We start from the raw sequence: 16,929 nt of genomic DNA, 5'->3' as shown, positions 1-16,929 counted from the left end.
TAAAATTAGATGTTTTCTTTTAATAGTCAGATATACACATAATTTATTATATACATCACAAGTACACATGTAAAAATAAGTTATCACAGCTCTCTCTCTAAAGACAGTCAATTCTTAAAATATAAAATTGGTACAAAGTTCATGATTTGACATCATATTTCAATAAGGTTGTTATCTATTTGGATGGAATGGCTACTATCTTTGAAACAGTAATTTATGAAGGGGCCGACACTAGTCCAGCAGGTCCTTGTCCCAAAGCTTGTCCTCCAACGGTACTCTCTAATGGTTTGAATCCTAATTCTTCTGTTGGTATACCAAACTGTGTTAACTTGGCCTCATACGTTCTTAACAAATCATTGTGTGCCTGTAAGAGAGGGAAAAAACATCAAAATCTGTACTTGTAAATAAAATAAACTGTGTCTGGAATCTGGACAATGGAATATTTTAAATTATCCTAAAGCTTCATTATATTCATTCTAGAACACAACCAAAACTCAAATGTCTTAATGAAGTAGCTTTAAAAATTTTAATATACAAAGGTATCCTAAATTTATTTATGTGTTTCACTGAGTCCTTTTTTCACACAACTATAATTTTACCAACTGTATAAACATGATAAAGTTAAAAACATTAGACGTCACTTATTATTCTAAAATCAGTAGGTAAACAGTTGAGAAAAATTGCATTTGTCTGAGTAAAAGTTTATAACCACTGTCCCAGGTTAGGGGAGGGTTTGGCTCCAGCAAACATGTTTAACCCTGCCACATTCTGTATGTGCCTATCATAAGTCATGAGCCTATAATTCAGTGATTGCAGTTTATTACTGTATATCAAATTTGTTTTTCATTTATTGTTTTGTACATAAATCAGGCCATTAGTTTTCTCGTTTGAATTGTTTTACATCTGTCATTTCCGTGCATTTAATAGCTTACTATGCGGTATGGGTTTTGCTCATTAATGAAGGTCCAATTGTGACCTATAGTTGCTAACCTTCCTCATCATTTGGTCTCTGGTGGAGAGTTGTCTCATTGGCAATCATACCACATCTTCCTATTTTTAAATTTACAAAATAAACATTTCTTCTTGTTCTTTAATTTAAAATAAGTGACAAAATATAGTTACCTTACAAACTCTAGCTAACTCATATTGCAGGTCTTTAATAGCACTGTTCTTGGAGTCCAATACATCCTAAAGAAGAATAAAAATTCTTGTTTAATATAGGGAGGACAAAAATCAAACTGTGCAATAACAGAACCAAGGAAAAAAACTTTATGCACAACTTCAATAAATATATTCCATTTACATGTTATCAACAAAAGGCAACAGACTGTGATTGTAGTGAATCAAAGACCATATTCTAGATTGAAAATACAAAACTGTATACAAAAAGAGATTTATCTTGCCTGCTTTGTAGCATATTAAAAATAATTATATGGACTGCCAATTCATTGCAAGATTCATACTCTTCCATGACTGGCCTGATGCAACAGCAGACCAAATTAAAAAAATTCAGTAAACCCACCTATTCAGAAAACTTAGCCACTGGAGCATGACTTAAAACTCAAATTCAGCTTGGCATCGAATAAAACTGCACATCAAATATGAAAGGTTAAATATTTTGAAAAGAACCTCAAAAGTAATCCCTTTTTCTCGCTTTCCAGAAAAATTAGGAATAAGTATTTCAAAATGTTTTATCAATATGTTTTCCTATATGCCATGTCAATACTAGTTTTGAAAACTTGTTTTGTTTGTTGCTTTATGTTATCTTTTTAATATCAATATTTTTTTATGTTCTCAATCTTTTTTATCCCACAAAATGTCCATTATAATATTTCATGGAATTTTTTTATTTATTTTATTAACAAAACGAGTCACGTCAGATTAACACTTACCTCTAATTTTCTTGTGACAACTGTGAGTGCAGTTGGGTCAAGATTTGATGCTGATAAGACTTCATTCAACTGGGCTTCCTTCTTTTCAAGAGTGTCAGCCAGTGCTCCCAGTTTCTTCTCCAGTAAGAAGTTCTTGAAGTTGCTTTTTTGTTGAACTTCATGAATAGCTTTAACAAATTTCTTGTACAAATCATCTCTCTCCATTTGTGTCTGAAAAAATTCCAAAGATAAAAATATAGACTACTATTCAGAATAAAAACAGTTATAACTTTTTTCAATGTTGTAATGGAGTGTTTTGATATGCAAACAAGCAAACCAGTAAGAATGTCTCATTTGAAGTATACACATACCTTCGTACATGCTGATGTTAACAATACAATGACTGACAACATGTCAATGTTAATTATTGCAGCCTTTGTAATTATTGAGTGTTCCAGTAATTGATTTAAAATTATGTTGATCATGAATTTGTGTTCATTGTCCAATGGCAAATATTACATGCATTTTTAACTGAGAAATTTCAATGTGATATGAATATGACCCCTGCCTTGTACTAGAACAAAACTCTGAGCAGGATTTTTAATGTGCTAGTTCAAAAGGTAACAGTCCACAGAGAGACATGCTAAGCAGAGAAGCAGCTAATAATAATAGAAAAACAAAGGATACAGGATACTAATTTTTCAAGTCCTTTGTTAGAACTGGCCAGGGATTCATATCCATAACCTCTAGCCCTTAAGGCTTGAATGTTACTAGATTACCAAGGTGATATTTGATTTCAAAATTTACTCTGAGAGTCACTTAGTCTTTTTCATAATAATATGTTATTGTAATACTTTACAAAATTATTAAAATTGAAGTCTAATGGAATATTTGAGGTTTATCCATTTTAATTGGTAACAATAAATTAAAAAACTAAATTATCAAAGCTGTCTGAATACCTTTTCAAATCTTTGTTCAAGAACCTCATGTTCCCATTTCAATGCTCTAAATTCATCCTCTGTGACCTTCAACCTTGCTTTAGTCATCTGAAATAGTTCAAAAAGTAAAATCATGACACCTGAACCACATGTCATCAATTTTTTCTCAAGTCACTTATATCATATCATTTTTCATGTGTTAAATAATATTTTACAAAAGACAAATAATGATAACATACTCATTTTATGCCATTAAAATTTAAAAAAAAATACAATCTCATTCTCTTTTTTCAAAACTTTATACAATGTTGGTAACATAGTCATACTGTGATGATGATTGATTGTTGTTTATTTAACATTTAGTGACAAATGTCTCTTATGAAAATGAACATTGGCACTCATACCACATCTTCTTATATCTATGTGATTGAAATATCCCAGTATTCTGAAATTATTGAGTGCCCCAGTACTTACTCTGAGTGTTTCTTTGTCTTTTTCATAATTAGCAAGTTGTTTCTGTAATACTGCTAGTTCTTCTTTCACTCTCTCTAATGGTTCTTTCATTCTTCTATTTTCATTCTGTATCTCATTCATCTGTTTTTCCATTCTTTCTTTTTCTTTTCTCATTTCCTCTACTTGTTCCTATAATATAAAAGAAAAACATTGTGTTAGCCACATTATTACGACTTCAATATTTTATCACTGATCTCTATCTTAGTCTTTTTGTAATATATATAGTACTATGAATTTTGATTTAATGGAAAATATGTATTTTGCTGGGTACTATATTTCCTGTTAGGATAATACCATGAAATCCACAAAAACGGTACCCTATGAACAATAATACTGTCATTGCATGGTCTACATGTAAGTTCATGTTATTCCGAAAAAGTTTTGAGATGATTTTTAACAATTTAAAAGAGAGTATATACAAAACGTCTTTCCTTGATATTTTGCTGTTGTTGGGTTTGTGTCTCATTGACATATACCAAAATACAACTCCTTTCATTGACACTTAACAACATACTATTTTCATTTACAACATTGTTTTATGAATAATCATGATAAAAAATATAGCTAATTCATAGGTCATATGCACTTTTGATTATTTTCTATTTATTTATTACCATGTAAATTCACATAGCAATCAGTACCAATTTGGATTATTGAAAGATGGCAGTTATTTTAAATATCAATTAATACTATCATAAACTCCAAAAAACTATTAAGTAAACATATATTTAAGAACAACCTAATCTAACACTTACCTTTAATGTATTGATAAGTGCCAGATTATTGATTGTAATATCATTGTAATAGTTCTTAATTTCACTGAAAGCTTTTTCATGATTTCTCATCAAATCATGAATCTGTCCATTTTTCCTTTCTTCTATTTCGTGTATTTCTGTCTTTCTCCTTAAATCCAGTTCATCTCTCAATGCTCTCATCTTCTTTTCATACTTTGATTCAATTTCATGAGCCTGTCTCTCAAAGTCTGCTCGTAACCTTGATATTTCTTCATCATTTGTCTAAAAATAAATATAAAAAAGTTGTTTGATCAATAAATTGGGGTACAAATTAAGATTTTTTTTAATACTCATGTATGGTCTAAAAAGACAAAGGGGGAGGTTTGAGCACATGTTAAAATTGGTTAAATCACACCTTATTTGGGCCTGTACTAAGTCAAGACTATTTGGACCATGTGTTGTTTTTTGTTGTTTGTTTTTCTAGGTTTTTTTTGTTTGTTGGTGATTAAAGTAATCTGTTGTACTTTGCAGTATTTTTGGCCATTGCTGTTTTCACTTTTTATGATCTTTTATGTTTAATATAGTTTTAAATGCCTACCCTTATCCTTTAAACTAACTTAACTATACTGATCATCTAACAAAATTTCCAACACAGTAATAATCTATTTTCAAAGAAAATCCGGAAATATTTTAATGGAAATGTTTTGTAAAGGGCTTATATGATGTGTATTCAGAGATTGATCTGACCTCTGACAGCCCTTTTTAGGCAATTCTTCTCAGTTGCAATATAACTAATTCTTACCTAACTTATATTACATAAGGATTGTGTATTTTACTATTTTTCCTTTTATTCTTATGAGTACTGGTATCCCCTTTAAACCACATGTTTTAATTGTGCTTGATATTCTTACCTTTTTCAAATTTTTAATGTATGTTTCATGAGAAAGTTCCTCTTCTTTGATTTGTGTGGTAAGGGCTCGTTTATCTTTCTTCAGGTTCTTCTCACTTTTCGATTGATCATTTTGTGCCAATTTAAGGGCGGATACATTTTGTGACTTTATTGTTGTTATATTCTTCTGGTGTTCATACAGTAAATGCTTCACTTTTTGTTTGTAAACCTGAAACGATAAAAAGGTAAATCAGTGAAAAAATATTTTCATTTAGATATGAAGTTCACTGATAAAATCTTATTCATCAGATATCAAACATAAATCTGTGATAATTAAATATATTATTCTGCATGTACAGATTCTAATATATTTTTAGATTTTAATAAGAATATTTGAAAAAGATATAAAAAGTTTAAATTCAGAAATTTCTGTTGGCATTTATTAATTCAATTATTGAACAAAGAACAAAAATGAGACTATTTTTACTATGATTCAGGAAATGCTGCACACAAATTATGTCAGTATTAGTTTTAGTGAAAGCTATCGGGTCACATTACGACAATATCTGAATTTAGCATGTTTCATTTCAATTTATTTCTACAAGGTTGTATGAACATTACAAAAGAAACAAAAATGAGGAACAAATACATGCATATCAATATTCTTGTAAATTCATTTGTTTCAGAATCTAAAACCTACATTTTGATGACTACATCCGTTTTTTTCATACAATTGTTCTAAAATACTGAACATTTATAATTCACAAAAACAATTAATAGGTAATTAAAGAATATGATGAAAAAAGGTTTTTTAAAATTACTTTAATTTCAGTCTGATGTCTTTCTTCTGAGTCTTCCATTTCTCTGTCTTTATTTCTAAGTTCTGCTTTCTTTTCTTCTAACTGTCTTTTTGTGATTTCCCAGAATGTGTTGACCTTGTCTCTTTCCAATTGGAAGTAGTTTCTCTCTTCTCTTTCACGTTCCAATTCCTCACGTAATCTTTGTATGTGTTCTTCCAACTGTAATTAAAACATTTCACTTTTTTGTAATGTTTCTAGTATAAAAAAATGTTTTTTTAAGGAATGAAGTAAAAATTTTGCATTTTATAAATGATGTAAACAAGTTGCATTTTATAAACTTGTGCAACAACACAATTTGTGTTTAAAGATAATAAATCATCCAGAACTAGAGATAAAGAAAATATAAATTATTCCAGCTACAAACTAAAAATATTGCAGGTATTTGTTAGGGTTTTTGTTGTTCTCTTTTTTTAATTCTATTTTAGCTTTGAATAAGGCTTTAATCATTTTTATTGCTAACCCTTCCAGAGCACCTGATATCATTCTCAGTTTTTGGATAGGTTCATAGTGCTCATTCTTCCAAATTTGTTTTCTCTGTTGTGTTTTGTATGTGACATTGTCAGTTTGTTGATAACTTATGAGTTAGATTTTCCTTGTATCTTCTGCCTCTCTTTCTTAAGCACCAGTCTATACCTGTTCTTTGGACATTTCTTCTGTTGAGATTCCATCTATAACTGTTGGTGATTTGGCCTTTCCAGATTTCTTCCCTTTCTTTCCCTTCTTTCCGCTCTTCTTTTTAGGTGGCTGTTAATTGAAAATCGAAATTTAAATATAAAGATATTCAGAATGAAAACAAAATAATTAATTCCCCATTATATGGTGCAGTTCTGTAAGTCTTATCTTAAAATAAAAACAATAAATTATATTAGGTTTTAGTTAATTTTATATACAGTTGCGACCTATAGGAACATGTGATTTTAGTACAAGTGTGAAGATTTTTTTTAACTCAAAGACGTTTTACATTCCATGAGTAACCATCAAGTGTCAAGAGCGACACCAGTATCAGGTCTGTTAGCTCCATTAACAGGTTGGCATCCTGGGTTCTTTAGCACCTTATTTTATTCAAATACAGGTTGAATTAATAAATGTTTTAGATGTATATATCAAAATATTCATATTTTCAAGAATAGTAATTCTTTAATTTTTTTGATATATTTTTTTTTTTTGCGACTAGTTGATCAAATATCCATCGATTACTCTTCATTGGTATTTCCAAGCTATTTTGATATTTTTGTTTTTTTTTGAAATATTCATGAATGAACTTGGCCTCAAGATCATCATGACAATATCTTATATTCATTTTGTCAAAATAATTCACAAAACACTAAAGAAAACCTGTTTATGTTTTTAGAATGTCTAACTAAAACCTTCAAAAAGGGTGTGAACATGATTTTTTGACAATAGGACCCTGATTCAGCGACACCTGGGAATAGTATACTCAATATATTATGTCCCATGCGACACCTACAGAATACATAATATGAGGGTCTGGATGGGGTATCCTTCATTTCTTCTTTAGACCATTTTTCTGTATTCTTTATTTACCATTAGGCCAAATATACATATCTGTTTAAGGTTACATCAGAAAAAAAATAGGGTAGGTAGGTCAGTATTTCCATTTTATATTTAATTTTTCATTTTTTTTTTTTGCGACATGATTTTTGAGATGTGCGGTCTGAGTTGTCCATGGGCCGAGTTTACCAATATTTTTAATGATCGGATTATTTCCCTTGGTTATTAGTTGGAACAAAATGGTGACAAAGTGTTTACTTCATTACACGAGTCGAGTCGCTAGTTTCCTAAAAACAGCTGTCATATTCACGATTGTGAACATTGTGATGTAACAGGCAATTGATTAAATATATTGGCAATTCCTACTTCACTTTTGACACGAGTTCAGTTAATTTTTCACTTTACGACAGAAATTAAATGACTTTGGTTCGATCAGGTAATCGTAAACAGACATTTATTCTTATTTGGCCTTATTCTCTATATTCCTTATATCTAATCTTAGCACACCATTATTCTCTATCTATTTTTGCTAGATCATCCTCAACCAACGTTCGAATCAATTAGTTATTTTCCTAGGATATAAGGGATTGTAGTACCATCTGAAGGATAGAGGGGTAAATTGTTTTGTATATCCAATAAGTAGACAGGGTGAATTTTTATGTACATAGGTCGACAGATCAACATAAATCTATTTGCAATAAATCCTCTTAACGAATTATTTAATAAATGTTCAAATAAAGAGGGAAGAAACTTATTGATTTAACCGTTGGTTTAGGATATTCTAGTCCAAGTTCTGGTTAAATGTATCTGCAAAACAACATTACAGGTTTAAATTTCATGTTGTTTTGTCGTTTATGTGTTGTTGAATTTAAAAAAAAACGATTAAGATAGGTAGAGGGGTAGAATATTTAACTAGTAGTCATCCATAAACCTACCATTTTTTCAGTTTGTTCCTGGTATTTTTGTTTTCAAAAGGTGTAATGTATGTTCCCCTTTTCTGATGTACTTGTTGTCCAGGTGACGGTCCCCGGATGTAAATAAACTCAAAATCTCGTACAAGACAACGAGATAAATAATTAGATGTACAGTTTATTCGATTTTTTTGGCTAAGTGAAATATCAAAGCATGTGAAAAATAATTATATTATCATAAGTTATTTGAGAAATAAAAAAATCGCAAAAACATAATACTGGTTTTCTAAAAAAAATAAATAACAGTTTTAAAGAAAATACTAAAACACGTATTTATTTTCTGGTGACGGTACCTATTAAACGTTAGACGCAAAAAGAACGTAATTGTACATTTATTTAGGTTGTTTGTATAATTCATGTTTCCAATAAACTTGTTTGCTTCTGCGTGAAGGATAAGATACAAGGGTTTACCCTCTACTTTAAGTTGAAAAACAAATATAAAAATAAGAAGATGTAATATGATTGCCAATAAGACAACTCTCCACAAGAGACCAAATGACACAGAAATTAACAACTATAGGTCACCGTACGGCCTCCAACAATGAGCAAAGCCCATACCGCATAGTAAGATATAACAGGCCCCGAGATGACAAATGGAAAACAATTCAAACGAGAAAACTAACGGCCTAATTAATGTACAAAATAATGAACGAAAAACAAATATGTTACACAGCAACAAACGACAACCACTGAATTGCAGGCTCCTGAAATCGTTTGAAGGCGCCAATGGTGTAACAGTACAGCATAAGAACAGACTATTAAAATCAGTTGAAAAAGGCTGAACTCATCAGATGGATACAAATAGAAATACTTCTAACCGAAAAAACAGAGTGGACGTGGACGGGTACTTATACATCCACACAGCAGAAAGACATTAAGTACATATCTGAGAGTACTCGCAGTTACTGACAGCTAGTTCAAAACCAATAACAACTAATGAAAAAAATCATGCATCTAAGACTAAAATATACTGAAATCATTACACATCCAACATCCAATGGATTTAGTGTAAAGACGTCATAAACAGTCAGAGAAAAACATGACCTTGTGCAATGCCAAGATACAGGTATCGACAGATTGTAGAGCCATGAATGTGCATATCATGTATATAAGAATAATATTTAGTTTGATTTTAATTTACTGATGACAAAATCAAAATTAATACCAATAAAAGCAATATTCAAAGAACTAATTACAGTGTTGAATTGGTAACCTTTTAGAATAAGTTTATTTAAAGGATCGATAAGTTTACCCGGATCGTTTCCAAATTTCTGGGCTCGGTAAACAACATCTCCGTAAAAATGAGGATGTGCTATCCCGTTTGAAATAAGTTTTCTACAGGTACAACCAAACTTCAAAATCTATGGAAGAATTTAGTAATGGTTAAAGTAATTTGTGGTAACGAAATTCCTGACTTAATAATTTACCAGTAATACATAGATTACGGTCATTGAAATCCAAAACGTTACAACAGACACGGGCATATAGCGAACGAGTTGTGATATATAAACACCGTAAGATGGTGCCAAAGGAACATTACCGTCCAAAAAAGGAAAATTAACAATAGGGAACGAAAAATCGTCCCTTTTGTCGTAATTTTTAGTGTAGAGTTTCGTATGTAAAACTAAAATATCTACGTCTAGGAAAGGACAGTTATTACCGTTTATATTTGATTTATTTTAAGTAAGTTCCTTTGGGTAATTTTCGGCAGTATATTTAGAAAATTCTTGATTATTTAAAAAAAATATCATCAAGATAACGGTAAGTGTTGTTGAATTTATCAATTAAATGCAATTTAGACGGGTCTTTACTAAGTTTGGTCATAAACTGTGATTCATAACAGTACAAGAACAAGTCTGCTATTAAAGGGGCGCAATTGGTGCCCATAGGAATACCTACAACCTGTCGATAAACTTTATTGCCGAAACATACATGAATATTATCAAGGAGAAAATTAACAGCTTCGATCATCTCATCACACCTCCAGTAAATATAAGCCGTTTGAAAACAGAATACACAAAAGCAGAATCTGAGGAACAATTAATGATGATTAGTAAAATTTCGTATATTTTTGTCCTTCGAAACCGCTTGTACCAATTCAGGTCCATATGGATCAATCCAAACTGAAGAGATTTTGCAAACTTGTAAAAAAAAATGTGTACGGAATACATTGATTTCCGAAGGATCTTGGACTATTTGACAAGTGAAAAATCTGTTATTTGATACTATTGAAGAACTCATTAAAAAAAAAGCGATAGGTTCCAATCATTTCCCTTTGCATGCTGTTTATTCTGGAATACAACATAAGTTACCATTATAATTCTTAAAAATTGGAAATAATTAGATGGAAGAAGATACTTTGTGTGATATATGTCAACTGGTGTTACAAATACTTTATTTTAAGAGGGTAGCACAGTTAGCATCAATATAAATCGTAAAAATCTACACTATATACAGTTTGTGAACAAATGCGTTTCCATTATTTGATGTTTTCAACTAAAGAATATTTTCACATAAATTTAGCACACGTAGAAAAAGATATTTCATAAATATGCAGGCGGATTATCATCCATACTCTTAGACGTCAAATACTCCTATCTGATATTCAGTCAGTCTAAGACGAATCGTTCATTACTAGCCCACTTTTCGACATATTTGTAGTGATGAAAAATCTTGTTGAGCATAAAGAATAATTCTTGTTACACGCTTTTGTAATATGAATAGTTTATCAATATAGCAGAAGTCCATTGGACGTATAATCAAAGTTTCTCCACATAAAGAGCAAGTACTCTTAGAACGATACTTTTTGTCTCTTGTTTTTCTGTATGTTGATTTTTGTCCTTAGTGTAAATCTAATGAGACAGACGCTTTCTAACTAATTGTTACAGTTTGTTCTTACGTTGGGCGGTTACACCACTTTCTGAGGTTTGGACGAGGGTTGATCGCTAACAAAAATGTTTAATCCCGCCACATTCTGTATGTGCCTTTCCCAAATCAGGAGTTCGTTATAAAGTGGTTGTCGTTGGTTGCTGTCTGTCATGATTTGTTTTTCGTTTTGTCATCAATCAGGTCGTTGATTTTCTCGTTTGAAATGTTTGAGTTAGTCATGTCGGAGCTTTTTATAGCTGACTATACAACATGGTAGAATGTTGTACGGTGATTTATCATAGTTGCTTGTTGTCTCATTGATAATCATACCATATCCCCTTATTTAAAAAGAGGTAAAAACGTTACAGTTTAACAGCAAAACCATTCTGTAAATTTCTGTGAAATTGGAAGTTTGGATCCCTCACCCGGACGGCAAGCCATGCACCCCCTAAAAAAAATAACAAAAAACAAAACAAAACAATACAAAACGAAACGAAAGGAAACGATACGAACGAAAACCTTGGCTTGAAATCTAGATCTATTTTGATTTCCCGTATATTAAGCTGTCATTACCAAAGAGTCATTTGGCTGAAGCCATGGGAGGATACATTTTGAAAATCTGTAATCAAATTTAAACTGTACATTTCATGTGATATATTGTATAAAGTTTGGATCCCTCATCAAGACGGAAAGCCATCCCCGCCTATACTCTTTATTATAAAAATGTAAAATAAAAAGACAGAATCTTTAAAAAGCAAAAATGATCAGCAAGATAATTGATTGATTATTGGTTGCTTAACATCCAGTGGCAAATATTTCATACATGTTCAGGACGATAACAAATTATCAATAAATACAATAGGTATAGGTCGTGTAATAGAGGCCGTCCGGGATGAAGGTCAGGGAAATTTGGACTGCCACTGGAAAATTACGGTATATTGGATAGGGAAAGAAATTTAGCTTTACAACAGGCCACCTACGGACCCTAAAAGAGTTGTTGGCTTGCAATGGTTCTTAACTTGCAGAGAGCATGTCACTCTCTTTACACGAGGTATCGGATTTAACGTCCCAATTCTGACCGTACGTGGCTGCGTACTTGTACATCCTGCACAGTCAAACGGAAGCCCTTAAGAAAGGGTTTTTACTGACAGTCGGAAGAAGACCTAAGTGAACATATTTCTATTCAGGCGGAAACCAGGTTGAAATAAAACAAGAGAAATGGAACTATTTGTTAGAGAAGTTAAAAAAGGCCAAGTTGGTAAATTTGAATTGCTTACATCTGTTTCTATGGGATTTAACAGTTTAATGAATGTGCATAATTTAGGATTTTATGCATCTTATATATGCGTTTTTACTTAAATTATGGTATAGAGCTTTGAGACATTTGTAAACTTTTAAATTATAGACACATTGTCATAAAACAGTCGATTGGGGTAGGTGCAAACAGAGACACATAATAATTGTATTATATGTCTCTGGTGCAAATAATGTGAATCTTTTTTGTGCATAAGCATAAATTCCGCCGAAAAAAAATCCAAAGAAAGATAATAGATTGACCTTTTTAAAGCATTCATTTGCATCTCTGCCCCCAGCGACAGTTTTTTGGGAAAAAATCCCCAAAATGGCCAATAATTTCATGGAAAAGAGAAAGTCGAGTACACCTTTTTATGTTCAGGCGTGTTTGAGTTGACTATTCTGTCTTTAAAACGTATAAAAGAAAAATATTTGATACATCATCTCGCTTCAGATTGTATTATTTTTATATATTTAGGCTAAATTTTACTAAAAGTACTTGACGAAAGACTACAAGTGAATCTTAAAAAATGCATAACTTAAAAAAAAATCATTTTTGTGTGTTATCTAGGGTAAATTAGTCCTCAACCTCTGAAATTATTTAGTCTGCCCTTCCACGAAATATTTAATTAGATTTTTTTAAATATTTTTTGCATTTTTGCCTATTACCTTGAAAACCAGTGGCGGATCCAGAACTTTTTATAAAGGGGGGGGGGGGGGGTACTGACTGTCATAAGAGGGGGCCCGCTACAGTCATGCTTCAGTGATTCCCCACATGGCAAGAATACAAGTAAATAGATATTGTTGAAATTGTTGGTCAACTGAGGTTTTAAAAGAGTTAGTGCCCTTAAATGACAGATTTTATCATTTTTGTTTGCATTATTTATAATAAACATATAAACTATAATAGATATATATCGAAACTTGATACAGAAAAAATAATCAGCAAGACAAGATCTACAAATAATCCACCTTCTTCTTTATTCTTCCCTCCACTATCTGGAGTACCACTACTTTTGTAGTGTAATATGGATAAGCAACTGTGTGCATGTGCAGGAAACAATGAGAATTTCAATGCACAAACCAGTATAATTACGCCTATAACTCAATTGTTCTAGATACAAGTTAAAATTGCAAAGGCAGATTGTCACATCCAATTATAATCTAGGGATTCTATCCCAGCAGGGTCCTCATTCAAAACATGAAGCACAAGTAGCATAAAACTATATAAATCACTATTTTATGTGCAGGATCTGTTCCATCACCATACTATATACATTTAGACTGTCCATTTAAAGCACAAAAGTTATAACGTTAATAAGGCACTAATCTATGTACATCACTGTAAGAGTCTATACACATTTGCTAAAATCTAAATGCACCTCACGTGCCGCTAAGATATCAATGTTACTGTCACAATCTGTTACTTGATACACACATCAATAGGGAATTGCAGAATATAGGTTCTTACTTTCTATTGTTCATTCTTAGCCAATACAACACCTTCATAAGTACTTTTCATTAGTCGCATTACACTCAACAGTAAACTTATAAATCTTATTACAATAAAGAGAAATTGTCGAAATCCTTAGTCGACTATTTATTGGAGTTATTGCCCTTTAATGAAGTTTTTTCCAATCTTTTAAAGCCATATATCTTTAAAACTATAATAAATAGATAGAAACTTTAAATAACAAAAATGATAAGCAAGACACGATCTACAAATGAGTTGATTTTGCCAAAATCTTCAGCTGTAACTCTTTGTAGGAGTTATTGCCATAAAATAACGATTTGTTTTGCATTTATTTATTTTATTGCTTATTATTTTGAACTATAATAGTTTGAGATAAGCTTAAATAGCAAAACCGAGGCAAGATCTAGCAAGTAGATATTGTTGAAATCTTTGGTCAACTCTTTATAGGAGTTAGTGACCTTGAATAGAAAATTTAAAAGCAAAAAATTATTAGCAAGACCGATCAGCATAGATGAAATTGTCAGTTGTCTTCTTATAGCAGTTATTGCCTTTGAATGACGATTTTTACCCTTTTTGTGTTTTGGACAAAAACGATAGTAGATGGGGAGAAACTTTAAACAGAAAAAATATCAGCAATACAAGTTCAACAAAAGAGATTTTAGTCATGAATTATATTCTAGTCTTCAACGTTGGAGTGTGTCCATTGTTAAACATGCACATATACCTAGGAGAGCAATAGAGGCTCTAAAGAGCCTCTAGTTCTTGTGGTGAACAAAAACAATGCCCTAATCAATTTTCATCCAAAACTTGTTATTAAAATTTACCTAGAAAAGCAAATGCATCCCACTGATATTTGAATTAATATGAAATCATTCAAATTATAAAGTTGGTAGTTAGTAATAAATGTTCTGATTTTTTTTCTTCATATTTACTATGTTTAAATGACTGAATATATTATCAAACTAAAAACTTGTGGAAGTCAAGTTAGATTGAGCTTTATGTTCTATTGGAAAAGAATGTGTGTAGTTTCTGTTGAAATTGTTTTTTTGTTTTACAATATTTCAGTCTTAACTGGGTTTTGATATTGTGTAAAAAAATTTATATATTTACCGTAGGAGTTTAATTCATACAATGGCTGATCTTTTATTGGGTGAAAGACTAATTGTTTGTTTCCCGTTATATGCTTTCATTTTGTATGAAAGCAACCCAAGATTATAGAATTATGGAGTTGTGAATACTTGTAAATATTACTGAGCATAGACTGTTTTTAGACTGGATTTTACAATTCATCAAAACCATAAGTACCTTCTTATTTATTACCCCGGTAGCAAAATTTTCAATGATTTTAAATAATCAAAAACCAAATCAACAAATTAAACAATTAAGCAAAAATATTTACTGACTTAATCATAGACAAACCAACTTGCAACCACAAATAAAATTGAAAGACAAAATGGGGTCACCATATTTTTTTTTCTTTAATACAAAATAGAAACAAGAGGCTTTCAGATTGACAGCAAACCGGATTTTCCTGCATTAAAATGATATTTGCAAATCTGGACCAACAAAAAGGATCAAGCAAAAAAAAATAATATGAATCAATTTTTGAAGGGTTCAGAGATGGAAAGGCCAAAATCAATCCTTACCTCCTATTTATCATAAGTGACATAATATTGGAATTTAAGAGAGTATATAAGTACACACACATTTTTTCAGCAGAGGTTGGTAGGCAGAAATCATGAAGTCAATAATGAAAGAAATATGTTAATGAGATTATAACCTTATTCAATATGAAACCATAGAATCTTGTGGTCACTCCAATGACTTTCCAGAAACCCACTTTCATACAGTTGTTGTCTTGTTTCTTCAAAATATCACAAGCTTTTCATCTAAGCTTTTTCAAGTTATCATATGGACAACACTCCACTTTACTCTACTTAAAGGTCTATGACTCATCAACAATAAAAGCAAAAATCATGAAATTCCAACTTGACCTTCTTTTAGTCACAGGAAACAACATATTTAAATTTTAAAAGATTTCGTCAAAGCAATTTCAAGTTATTGCATGGACAACGCTCTAAGTATCACTTTTCGCTACTAAAAGGTCTACAACTCCACAACGATAAAAGCTAAAATCTAAAATACGAACTTAACCTCCATTTAGTCACAGGAAACAACATACCGGTATCTAAATTTTAAAAGATTTCGTCAAAGCAAATTCAAGTTATAACAAGGACAATGCTCTAAGTATCACTTTTCTCTACCTAAAGGTCTAGATCTACAACGCATCAACGATTAAACCTAAAATCGTGAAAATAGAACTTGACCTTTATTTAGTCAAAGGAAACAACATATCTTAATCTTAAAAAATTTGTCAAAGTGTTTTCAAGTTATTGCACGGACACTGTTTGGCAGCCGCCCGCCCCGCCGTACATCACTAAATTAATAACCAATATTTACCTTTGGAATTAGTGTACAATCCTTTATAAAATAAAAATTTTTGAGTTATTTACCCTAAAAAAGTAAAACAACATATCTACATTTTAAAAGATTTCGTCAAAGCGTTTTCAATTTATTGCATGGACAATGCTCTATGTATCACTTTTCCCTACTAAATGGTCTACAACTCAACAACGATAAAAGCTAAAATCTGAAAATCGAACTTAACCTTTATTTAGTCACAGGAAACAACATATCTAAATGTAAAAAGATTTCATCAAAGCATTTTCCAGTTATTGCAAGGACACTGTTTGGCAGCCACCCGCCTGGCCGCCCCTCCGTACATCAACAAATTAATAAACCGATATTTGTCTTTGGAAATCGGGTTAAAAATTAGTGTACATTCCTTTATAAAATCAAATAATTTGATTTATTTACCCTAAAAAGCCTAAGTTTGATTATTGTTTGATCCATTACAAAGTATTCTATAAAGGGGGAGAGTTGTTGTCTCATTAACCAACATCTCCTTTTAATATTTTAAACTATCATCATGCATAAAAATATACA

At 31.2% G+C, this 16,929-nt stretch overlaps 1 protein-coding gene across 1 annotated transcript; it reads right to left on the bottom strand.

Moving 5' to 3' along the window:
* LOC127701565 (dynein regulatory complex subunit 4-like) lies at window positions 1-8,343 on the bottom strand. The gene is made up of 10 exons (XM_052205509.1): window positions 8,253-8,343; window positions 6,439-6,549; window positions 5,767-5,964; window positions 4,968-5,174; window positions 4,078-4,338; window positions 3,284-3,451; window positions 2,831-2,917; window positions 1,893-2,102; window positions 1,123-1,188; window positions 1-364 (listed from the first exon to the last, which is right to left on the bottom strand). The coding sequence occupies exons 1-10, from the start codon at window positions 8,253-8,255 to the stop codon at window positions 215-217; spliced, it is 1,461 nt and encodes a 486-aa protein (XP_052061469.1). The 5' UTR covers window positions 8,256-8,343; the 3' UTR covers window positions 1-214.
* Window positions 8,344-16,929: the final 8,586 nt, after the last annotated feature.

The sequence above is a fragment of the Mytilus californianus genome, unplaced genomic scaffold (genome assembly GCF_021869535.1).
Source record: "Mytilus californianus isolate M0D057914Y unplaced genomic scaffold, xbMytCali1.0.p SCAF_5, whole genome shotgun sequence".
NCBI classification, from domain to species: Eukaryota; Metazoa; Mollusca; class Bivalvia; order Mytilida; family Mytilidae; genus Mytilus; species Mytilus californianus.
Note: the sequence above shows the minus strand (reverse complement) of the source record. Positions and strands in the feature narration are given on the sequence as shown.